The sequence below is a fragment of the Abrus precatorius genome, unplaced genomic scaffold (assembly GCF_003935025.1).
Source record: "Abrus precatorius isolate BTA unplaced genomic scaffold, Abrus_2018 Scaffold11, whole genome shotgun sequence".
Taxonomy (NCBI): domain Eukaryota; kingdom Viridiplantae; phylum Streptophyta; class Magnoliopsida; order Fabales; family Fabaceae; genus Abrus; species Abrus precatorius.
In genome coordinates, this window is record NW_020874303.1 from 10,829,378 (window position 1) to 10,842,033 (window position 12,656).

Genomic DNA, 12,656 nt, shown 5'->3' on the forward strand with positions numbered 1-12,656 from the left:
TTTTCAATTAACTACAAGCCTACTAGTTGCTTATAATAATTATATTTGAATGTGTCTAGGTCCATACCAAGAGGAGAAATCACTTGAAGCAAAAGACAATGAATGATATTATCTTTGTCATGGCCAATTCAAAATTGGTAAAAAAAAAAAGTAAATTATGAGAGCTCGTGATCTAGACCTTTATGATATTTCATCTGTTGATAAGTGGATTGGAGAAAATGATGTTAGGGATATTAAAGGGTTGGACTTGGATGTGGACAATTTGGACTTGGATGAGAACTTGGTTCAAAACCAAGCCAGACATAATGTTATTGATGATGCTTCTATGCTGAATTTGGATGATTAAGCTGAAGGAGATGAATCCTTATAATTTTAATGTGGCAAAATTGTTAGATTAGACATCTTAAAATATGACTAGTTAGTAGTTCATATTTATTTTGTGTTTATACCTTGTAATTTGTCAAAAATGTAGTGATTTGTGCTGTTTTGGGTTGTTACTTTATGGATTATGCTTGATAGTCTCATGGAACGTGAATTATGATCTATCAATGCATGTTTATTTAAGTACTTTTAGTGAGTTAATTTTTATTTTATTTTTTTAATTGAAGATATTTTATATGCTTAATATAAATCCATTTCATGTATATATGATTTTTGTAAAATCTTAAAGATTCAATTTGCAATTTATACTCCCCTTAACAATTTGAAGTAAAATCCTGATTTTAACTACCTTGCTTCTCATGCTTAGGATGTACATATGAAGTGTGAAGTTTGGAAGACTGAACATCAACAAGGGGCCCAACATTTAAACTTAATACTAATAGGCTCTCACACCATATTAGAAATTAATTGGGCCTAACTCAAACTAGCTCGAGAAAAGATTAAAACTAGCTTGAGAAAAGATTGCCTAAGTCTTGTATGGAGTATTTCAGCCATATTCTAAGCTAATAATATGGGACATCTTCAACTCAATTATTTGCCTAAAATAAAAAGGTCTCCCTGTATAGGTAGGTTCCCCACTTACCTTATGAGGAAATTGACAAGTAGATGAACTATATTACCTTGGAAATCCATGAGGATTCATAATCAGATCAGGACAAATGCCTCGCTCAGAAAATGGGAAGTCTTCTTGTGGGACAATTGTTCCACAAACTCCTTTCTGCCCATGTCTGCTGCTAAATTTATCCCCAAGCTAAGAAAACAAATTCAGATAAAGAAATCAAGACAGTACTTCGAACAAAAAACACACTAATAATAAACCAAACAAGAATTTACCTCAGGCCTACGAGTGTGACGAATTAGAAATTTGATACAGATGTTGTTGTTCTTATCAGAGCATAGAACCACCCTATCAACAACTTCTCCTCCATGACCCTTAAATGTTTGTATACTTGGCCGATATGCACTGGATATAAAGAAAATATTTAGAAAAAACTTGAATCAACATATATTCAACAATACCTCCCTACAATTGAAGCAAAATTACAACAAAAATTAAAACACAAACCTATCCGGCAAATTTGCTGCAGATCCTGTAATTGGAATACGCGTATCAATTGGTGATTGCTTATTGATGTAAATGTCATTTGGCCGCATAATTTCCCCAGGAGCAGCAATCCCATCATCATCAAGTATCTACAGGAAGCAAGAAAAAATCTAATGGAATAAGAAACCATTTCAGACAACTAAATGATTCAAATTAATAATAATGGGTAAGAGAGTATAAGGAATTGTGTAGTGTATGTTAACACTTGACACACAACTAGTCTGATTTGCAAGCATGATTTTAACATTAGTAATTATTACACAACTTAGAGGTACGATTTTGTATATGCTACAGATTACAATATCAGAGTGATTAGTACACACAACTAGTCTGATTTGCAAGCATGATTTTAACATTAGTAATTATTACACAACTTAGAGGTACGATTTTGTATATGCTACAGATTACAATATCAGAGTGATTAGTCAGAGTGTTGTTCAGAATCTGAACAAAATTTTTCAGAGACAAGCCATAAAAGATAGGGGGAAAAGATATTATATTTGAACGGATATAGAGAATAGATTAAGGGTGTTGTGTCTGATTGAATCTTGGTTTTGGAGAGATCTCTGGCTCTCAAAATCCCGGGAAAAATAGCTTGTATTCACTGTTTCTCTACCGTTCCTGGGTTCATTACAGATTCAGGGATAATGGATATCTCATCAATAGAATCCTATCTTCTATTTCAAGCAAAGCAAAGGAGAAAGATAAAATAATGTGTCAAATGATATGAAATGAGATGCTAATTTGATTGACGTATAGACAATGTTAATACCAAGTCGGCAAAAACTTCGAAGGCAACCAAAATAAAAATTGTCAAATAGGCACATTCCAGCAAGAGAATCAGCATTAACCAATGGATTATAAGAGAAAAACATAAAAATTAAGCAGATAAATATAGTAAAATAAATAAATTAATTTCTACAATGACATTATTACCTGCATACGTCCTGTGGTGTCTGCTGTTCTATTGGGCCTGAGTATTCGATCTGATGTGCCATTCATATACTTTTGAATGATCGCACTGTACCTATACAGCAGGGAACATCAAGCTCATCAATGCTAACTTAAAAGCTTAGATAATGAAATATGCAGCAACCAAAGCATAAAATCACCAAATAAAATTGCATACTTCTTCATAACTATACAACGACCAAAACCACGATCAAGAGATGACTTGTTCATGACAATGGCATCTTCTATATCATAACCACTATAGCTCATTACAGCTACTGTGGCATTTTGACCAGCTCCAAGCTTATCATATCCAACCTAAAATGAAATAGATTAATCAAAGTCAATGTTGAGAATCTTTGTATTTCTATTATTAATGTAGTTACCATTCTTTCCCTGAAATCTGATTTATTATGTAAATAAGGTAATTTAGGATCAGCTATAATTACTCAGTCAATCCCTATAATCAAGGGATTCAGTTTGTACATAATGTAATTATAAATTCAATGACTTCAGAATGACATTTCAGCATTCAGATTTACCCTAAATGAGTTTTGTGCTTCTGTCTCAAGTTGGTATTAGAGCTCACATTCCGTGAGCCTGATAAAACAAAATGCATAGTCCAAAGAACCGTCAATCCATATAATTTTTCCCATTATTTCCAACCTCCATCCTCTGTTGTTTGCGCTATTACAAATTCCCCTCTTCTCTTGCATCGTCGTCAAGGTCATCAAAGTCTAAATAAATTGAAGAAAATGGTTCTTCACCTCTCTCATTTGCAGTCTTAAGAGTGTGAATCATGCCTCTTTTTCGAGTGCTGTCCATGGTCAAGCAAAATCTCCATTTGATCTTGTTCATTCAAATGTATGGGATCTTAGTCATGTTAATTCTATCTTAGGACATAGGTATTTGTTATTTTCATTGATGACTACTCAAGATGTACTTGAATTTTCTTAATGAAACAGCACTCAAAATTATTTACAATTTTTCTGAATTTTGGCAATGAAATTCAAACACAATTTAGTTGCTCTATTGGTACTTTTCTGCATCTTATAATCATTTTATGACTTCTCATGGCATGTTTCATCAATCCACTTGTCCACACACCCCTCAACAAAATGGTATTGCAGAATGAAAATGTTGTAAAATATTCTCATTTCCTTCCCTATTTTTTTTTCTTTTTTTATTTATGTAATTAGTATAATTGGGTAAGATTGACACCCATGATTTTAACATAGAATTAATTACCATAGCTGTATAAATGGGCACCATTGTACACTGTAAAATTTTAATGAGAAATATTCATTCAATATTCTGTCCAGTACCAATTTTTCAACTGAAAACATCTCGTCATATTATTGAAATTGCTCGAACTCTTTTTGTTGCATGCTAATGTATCTTCAAAATTTTCGTAAGATGTTGTCCTTACAACAACTTTTTTAATAAATAGGATGCCATCCTTTGCTTTAAATAACAAAGCACCTCATTCAATTTTGTTTCCTAATGATTCCCCTTCTATAGTTCCCCCATGTGTTTTTGGTTCCACTTGTTTTGTCCATTATCTCACTCCAAGTCTTAACAAATTATCCGCTCATGCTGTTAAGTGTCTCTTTTTGGGTTTCCCCATCAACTAATCGCTTCTATAGGTCAGCTGATGTCACATTTTCTGAAGATACACAATGTTTCATCACATTAGTCTCTTCAAACTCGGTTTCCCAAGTTTTTCCCATTCCTCACTATATTCCTCTTGTGACTAATCCTTCAATCTCTGATGTGCCAGAGACTCCTGCTATTCCTACTCCCTCTTTACTTGCTATTCCTTGTCCTTTTGCTACCAAAGGCAGGGCGAATGGCGGGTCATGACAGAAAGCAAAAAACTGCCATAAAATTATGGCGGATGCCATGGCAGGTTATAGCGGTCATAATAATAATAATAAAGAGCAAAATGTGATATAAAACTAGAAAACTAACTACATATAAAAGAAGGAAGGTTTTGAGAAAAAAGAATAAAATAGTTGTACAATAGTGAAAAAAAGCTGAAGTTATAACAAAAAAGTAAATATGGAGAAGGAAACTTGGAAGTGAAAACAGAAAAATAGAATCAAGAAAACAAAATAATAAGGAAAAACAAAAAAAATGGGGGAGTAAAACAAAATGGGAGAGGGAAAAACAGAATTGAGAAAAAAAGAATAGGAGAGGGAAAAACTAAGAGGAGCAGAGCCCAAAGAAGCAAAATGGAAAATGGACATCGGAAAACAGCTGGAAAGGATGTATTCTCTGGCAAAAATAGTGAAGGAGATGAAGGAGAAGTTGGGTTTAGAGAAGAAGGAAGAAAAACAGAGTAGAGAGAACCCTAAATATTTTACCCTTCAGAAAATTTACCGCTTGAGAAGAGAGGGTAAAAATTTTAAGTGGGAAAAGTCTATTTTGCCCTTAAAATCCCCTAAAATACATAAAGCAAGGGCAAGATTAGAATTTCGTTCTCTTTCTCCATTACACTTCAAAAGTGTACACCCACTAGATACTACAATTAGTGCTTAACCTCTGCAACTAAAGAAATACTTCACAGCAAGCATCACGTGGGGGACCCCCCGCTCCACAGTGATGAAGAAAGGAAGAAAATATGTGATTTAGGATTTGGGCTCACGGATTTTCTTTTTGGAGCAGGTCGAGTCAGTGCCAAACTCAATTTTTCCTGCGTAAATGCCATTTTTCTACATTTTCCGCCACTAAATTCTGCCATGGCCACCCTTTAACAACATTGGTCTTGCTCCATTGAAGGAAGTAGTTGTCAAAGATTCAAACAATCCATCTCCTACGTCATTTGCTCTACCTATTCCTGATGCATCTGAGACACCTGCTGATTTACCAATAGCCCTTTGAAAAGGTACACATTCAACTCAAAATCCTCACCCATCTATAATTTCTTAAGTTATCACCATTTGTCCTCTTCCCATTATGCCTTTGTGTCTTTTATTTCCTTTGTTACTACCTACAACAGTCCAGGAGGCACTTTCCCATCTAGGGGCAGGCTATGATTGACGAGATGTAGGCGTTAGAATCTAACTAGACTTGGACTCTTGTTCCCTCTCCTCCTGGGAAATATAAAGTTGGGTGTTTGCTATCAAGGTGTGCCCACATGGACAAATTCATTGGCTAAAAGCCCAATTGGTAGCTAAAGGCTACTCACAAATTTTCGTGGATGATTATGGCGATACCTTCTCACCTGTTGCAAAGATGACCTCAGTTTGCCTCTTCTTATCCATAGCTACTATACGTTGTTGGCTCCTCTAGCAACTAGATATAAAAATGCATTTCTCCATGGTGATCTAGCAGAACAAATTTATATGGAGTCACCTCCTAATTTTGTTGTTCAGGGGGAGTCACAAGGATTTGTTTGCAAGTTATGTAAGACTTTATATGGCCTTAAAGTCCTCAAGCATGGTTTGGTAGATTTAGTACAGTACTCTAACAGTTTAGAATGACTCAATGAGACAGACCATACTGTGTTTTATAAAAACTCTTCTACTAATCAGTGCATTTATCTTATTGTCTATGTAGATGACATTTTTATCATAGGCAATGATCATAATGGTATCACCCAACTTACGTAGATTGTGATACTTCCTTGGGACTTAAGTAACTCAATCAAAACTGCTGTTGGCATATCTAAGAGAAAATATGCTCTTGATATTTTGAAGGAAACAGGAAGGTTGGATTGTAAGCCAATTGATACTTCTATGATACAAATGTCAAGCTTATGCTGGATCAGGGGGAGTTGTATTCATATTCAAGCAAATATCGGAGATTAGTCGGGAAATTGAATTATCTTACTATGACTAGGCCCTTCGCAATTAGTGTTGTAAGCCACAGTGATTTGAATCTTGAGATACATCAAAGGTTCTCCTAGAAAGGATTAATCTATGAAAACGGAGGCCACACTAATATTATTGCATACACAGATGCAGATTGGATTGGTTGTCCAAGTGATAGAAGATCAACTTTAGGATATTGTGTATTGATTGGAGGTAACCTTATTGCTTGGAAGAGTAAAAAGCAAAATGTTGTAGCTATATCAAGTGCTGAAGCTATATCAAGCAATGGTCATTACCTCATGCGAACTTGTATGACTAAAGCAGTTTATTTTCGAGTTAAAGTTTTGTGAGGTAGGATCTATGAGTCTTATTTGTGATAACCAGGCAGCCTTACACAATGCTTCTAACCCTGTCTTTCATGAGTGAATCAAACATATAGAGATTGACTACCATTTCATTCGTCAGAAGGTTCTCTCTAGGGAGAATATTACATCATTTGTGAATTCTAATAACCAACTAGCTGACATGCTTACTAAGTCACTTGAAGACCCAAGAATAACATACATTTGCGACAAACTTGATGCATATGATATATATGCATCATGCTTGAGGGGGAGTGTTGAGAATCTCAATATTTCCATTATTAAGGTAGTTACCATTCTTTTCTTGTATATAGAAATCTGATATGTTATGTAAATAAGGTAATTAGGATCAGCTGTAATTACTCAGTCAATTCCTATAATCAAGGGATTCAGTTTGTACAGAACGTAATTATAAATTCAATGACTGTTGAATGACATTTGAGCATTCAGATATACCCTAAATGAGTTTTGGCTTCTGTCTCAAGTGTCGATTCATTAATAAAGTAACCATTGAAATTATACTCACCAGCTCAATTGTCTTTGTTGTCAACAAAGGCCGTTGAGGATAAACCAATAGGTAAAGCAAGCTGTCCATCCGGTTTAGCTGCAAAATGACAGATATAAAGTTCATCAAGTTCTGAGTATGGATATTTCTCCACACTGGTCAACTGATCTCTTAAAAAAAAATACGTTGAGTGAAGCAATATACAGGACCTCAACACACAATATGCAAACAGAAGAAAGAGCACACAACCCGAGAGAATAAAACATATGGAAAAAGTTATTTTTCATCAGAGAAAATGTGCTAAAGAAAAGTCCCTGCTATGAATACATGTACTACTAGCATCTTCACAAAAACTCTATCTTCACTATGATTTGGAGAACTTCAAAAGAAACTCAATGTTTCTCATCAGTTCTCTTTGATAAACCCATCCAAGTTTGACGGGTTGTAGCAGAGAGATCGCTGGATCACTGCAGTTCTGTACTAAAAGATATTAGTGAGGGAGTTACTCTACTGTTATAAAGTTAGTGTACGTACAGTTCTTACAGTTGTGTACAGCTTTAACAAAACCATCGTACGCAACTACACAAGGATGATCTTCTTAATAGTTTGTTAGAACTGAAAATCACATTCTTCAGATTCTGAAAACTTAGATTCACTCAAATCTCTCTACTTTGTCCCACTAGCACTTTCTATTGGTTTTTCTCTTGTTCTGAGACCTGAGTTTCGAACAACAGATTGCCACAAGGATACTGACCAAAATCTATCTTTGGCCATTCATCTTAGATTTTCTCATCAATGTCTTCTGCTTTCTTAATTAAATGGTCATAGAGAATTTTATCCAAAAACCAAACCTCAATGGCGATGTACCAGTTCAAATAATTGTCACTATTAATCTTTCAAAAAGTGATAATGGAGCTGCATGAAAATGGAAAAATCAGGAGGCTGTTTTCAGAAGACTGGGAATCGAATGGGAGCAGGGATGGATCAGCTGTGTTAATAGAGGCCAAGAGATGGTAGCAAATGAAAGGCCGAAGGGAATTCTAACATGGACGAGGAAGACCCACAAGCCAAAGCACTACTAAGTTTCAGAAAGAGCAAAAGAGAGGAGAGAAAAAGGGTTACTAAGAGTGTTTGTTTCCCTTTTCAAAAACAGTTTTCTGTTTTTAAAAATTTCAATACAAATTTGTATTATATTTTATTTTTAAAAACAGAAAACTATTATTAAAATAGAAATCAAACATACTCCAAAAATCTAAAACTGTTCTTGTATTAATTGATTACGAGTAATAGAGATGTAAAATATATATTCACACTGAATCCTAGCTACCTAACTGACTGAATAATTTAGAGGGCAGGCAGATTTTTGCTACAGCTATAGGAAATTACCCGTGCCAACATACCGTGGCCCAACGTCAGGCAGGTGGTGCCTGACTAACCTGCAGCAATAAGGGCACTGCACTTTGAAATGCATGGAGGGGTTTCCAACAACAAGGTTTTGGGTATGTCACGGTCAAGTCACAAAAACATTTGGTGGCAGTGACAGTGGATGATGGGTCAACAATTACATATCTGCCAGACCAGATGGTAGGTTCTTGACCAGGGCAGAAGCAAGTTTAACGCACTGTGAGACCAACTCAAGACTAAAGGCAAAAGAGATTTTAGAGATTATGATTACCGAAAATGCTTAAGTGAGAACATCACTTATCCAATTAGAATCTACATTCATGGGGAAAGTAAATACATAATATCAGAAATGAATTTATACAGGTTGAAAGAATTTAGATAATTCATTGAAATAATAAATATATTGCCTAAGAAAATTCCTCAAAAGTTCCTATGCATGTTGATGTACATGTAAACAACAATTACTATAGCTATATTCCATGAAGAGTTCAGCTGGCAAAGGTGTTCGAAAAAGGACTACCAATGGAGAGATTTCATGACCTCACTAGCTCTAGGGGGAGTATTGTAACAGTCCCACATTGTTTGTGCCATAATTTTTGAAAATTACAATAGATTGATAGATAACATGCTTTCGGACTTATTTTAGGAAAGTATTTATGTTGTTTACTGTAAATAACATACTCAGCCTACAAGGTTCCATCAAGTGGGATATGGGGAGGGTAGATGTACACGGCCTTACCCACACAAGTAAGAGGCTATTTACAAGATTCAAACCCATGACTTTTAGATCACAAGGCAAACTGTTGTCCAAGGTTCACCCTTTTCAACTTATCAAATAATATTCAAAACTACAGTTCCAGTAATTTTCTTTTTAAGATAGAATATGTTACCTTTGGCTGTGACATGAAGCCTAGCACTATTGATAAGCCTTGCACCAATAGCTACTTCAATGGGGACATGTAAGATAAAATCCATTTATGGGATTTTAATTTAATAATAGCTTAAGCATTCATATATTTAGTTGCAGGATAACAATAAATCATAATTCTTACTGTATATCCTTCCTAGAAGAACCCATGCTCAAAACTAAAAAGGATGTGAAACATGTCAATGGAATTGATGAGCAAATTTTCTGGTCATTAAAACCAGCAAATTCACAGCTGGACATTTAATATGCAATTGTATTGTACAACTGTAACTGTTATTCTTTTCTTAATTAGGATTGTAACTGTTATTCTCTCCTTAATTAAGTTGTAGGATAAATGTAAATATAGCCGTTTAGCTAATTATTGGGCTGAAAATCAGCTTGTATTAAACAGTATATATAGAGAATTCTCCAGCAGGAGAAGACAGTTTTTCTGCCTACATTTCTCTAAGTTTGACATGGTATCAGTCTTGCTTACGATCCTAGCCTAGCCCTGTCCCAATTTTTCCGATCATTGTCCTAGTCCAAGCTTTTACGGTCCTTGTTTTTTTTCTCAATTCTATCCTAGTCCAGATTTGGTCCTTAGTTACTATTTCATTTTCTTTAGCATCATGTCTATTGAAAAGTATGACGTATTATTGGTCCGCCTAAATGGCAAGAACTACTCAGCCTGGGCATTCCAATTCCAGATATTTGTCAAAAGAAGAGATCTTTGGGGTCATGTTGATGGTAGCACTCCTGCTCCTAACAAAGACCAACAGAAGGATGAACATCGCAAATGGGAGGTCAAGGATGCTCAAGTCCTGGCGCGGCTCATAGGTTTTGTGGATCCAAACATTATCCAGAATTTACGACCTTTCAAGACTGCAGCAGAAATGTGGGCCTATTTGAAGAAAATCTATAGTCAGAATAACACTGCACGCAGATTTCAGATTGAACATGACATCGCCATCTCTCAACAGGATAGTCTCTCCATTTCTGAATTTTACTCTCATTTCATGAATCTTTGGGCAGATTACACTGACATAGTTTATGAAAATTTGACTTCTGATGGTCTTACTTCAATGCAATCAATTCATGACACTACTAAACGAAATCAATTTCTTATGAAATTGAGATCCGATTTTGAAGGTGTCCGATCTAATCTCATGAATAGAGACCCTGTACCCTCACTAGATACATGCCTCAATGAACTGCTTCATAAAGAACAACATCTTCTCACACAATCAACCATTGACCAACAAAGCTTCTCTACTGTCCCAGTGGCTTACGCAGCACAAGGAAAACCAAAAGGCCGTGACATAAGTGCTGTTCAATGCTACTGTTGCAAAGGATTTGGACATTATGCTTCACACTATCCACAAAATTCTGTAGTTATTGCAAAAAGGATGGCCATATTATTAAAGAATGCCCAACAAGACCACCAAAGCGATCTGCAACAGCTTTTACAGCATTGGCTAGTTCCTCTACTTCTAGTAGTTCTACGAATACAGCCTCTGTCCAACATCCTGCTCCTGCTCCAGTTCCAACATTGACTCCTGAAATGGTTCAACAAATGATCATTTCTGCATTCTCTGCCTTGGGACTTTCAGGTAAACCTTTTTCTACATCTTCACCTTGGTACTTTGATTCTGGGGCTTCCAACCATATGACCAACAATGCTCAGTTTCTTACTAATATCACCAAATATTCTGGAAATCTCAAGATTCATACTGCTGATGGAAATCATTTACCTATCATAGCAACTGGTGATATTTCTTCATCTCTAACCGATGTTTTTGTCTCTCCTGGTCTGACTAATAACCTAATTTCTGTTGGTCAATTAGTTGACAATGGTTGTCTTGTAGAATTCTCAAAATCTGGTTGTCTTGTGCAGGATCAACAATCAAGGAAGACAATCGCGACGGGGCCTAAAATTGGACGCCTTTTTCCACTTCATTTCCCTTTGTCTCCAAATCTTTCTTTACCTTTTGTTTCTTGTAATTCTGCTACTGTTGATTATCAGATATAGCATAAGCGTCTTGGACATCCAAACTCCAATGTACTGCATCACATGTTAAAAACTGGTTTTCTTGGAAATAAACAGTCCCCACCTCTTCATGTTGTTCAATTTGATTGCCTTTCTTGTAAACATGGCAAAAGTAAAATTCTTCCTTTTCCGACACATCAATCAAACATAGACAAACCTTTTGATATGATTTACAGTGATGTATGGGGGGTGACACCAATTATTTCTCATGCAAGTTATAAATATTGTCACTTTCATTGACGATTATAGTCGTTTTACGTGGGTCTATTTCTTGCGCGCTAAAGATGAAGTATTGTCTGCTTTCAAACTTTTTCATGCTTATGTTCAGACCCAATTTTCCTCCAAAATTAAAATTCTTCGCTCTGACAATGGAGGAGAGTACATTTCTCATTCTTTTCAGAACTTCTTGCAAACTAATGGTGTTATATCTCAAAGGACATGCCCCTCAACCCCCCAGCAAAATGGGATAACCGAAAGAAAAAACCGCCACTTGCTTGATGTTGTCCACACCCTGTTGTTGGTGTCTTATGTGTCACCTCGGTTTTGGTGTGAAGCTCTCTCCACTGCTGTTCACCTTATAAACCACTTGTCATCTACATCATTAAATAATGATTCTCCTTTTATCCGGTTATTTGGTCACCCACCCAATTATTCCTCTCTTCGAACCTTTGGTTGTGTGTGTTATGTCCATCTTCCTTCACAAGAACGCACTAAACTCACTGCACAATCTGTTGCATGTGCTTTTCTTGGATATTCTCCTCACCAAAAAGGTTTTCTCTGTTATGATCCTAACCTTCGTCGGATTCGGGTATCTAGAAATGTCATCTTTCAGGAAAATAAATATTTTTTTGTAACTTATCATGATCTTCTCCCTTCCCAAATTTCTATTTTGCCATTGTTTTCTACCTCTTCTGCAGGACAGCCTTCATCTAGACCTCTCTTAACCTACCACAGACGAAGTCATACCACTCAAAATCAGCCACCAGATCCTCCTGGGCCCCCTCAAGATTATTCCTTGCCTGCTGATCCAGTACAAGGGCTGCAACCAGTTCCCCTACGACGACGTTCCCACACTCGTAAACCCCCAGAAAAGTATGGTTTTACCTCTGCCTTATCCTT

General features: G+C 35.9%; 1 protein-coding gene across 1 annotated transcript in view; it reads right to left on the reverse strand.

The window, feature by feature from the left end:
- The window catches only part of LOC113853684 (DNA-directed RNA polymerase III subunit 2), a 43,136-nt gene that overhangs the window by 9,425 nt on the left and 21,055 nt on the right, over positions 1–12,656 (reverse strand). Inside the window, exons 26-31 of the mRNA XM_027484202.1 lie at positions 7,201–7,278; positions 2,676–2,815; positions 2,483–2,573; positions 1,508–1,635; positions 1,276–1,405; positions 1,062–1,192 (exon numbers count right to left, since the gene is read on the reverse strand). Of these exons, the coding sequence (XP_027340003.1) occupies positions 1,062–1,192; positions 1,276–1,405; positions 1,508–1,635; positions 2,483–2,573; positions 2,676–2,815; positions 7,201–7,278 (698 nt within the window). The remainder of the gene's footprint in view (positions 1–1,061; positions 1,193–1,275; positions 1,406–1,507; positions 1,636–2,482; positions 2,574–2,675; positions 2,816–7,200; positions 7,279–12,656) is intronic.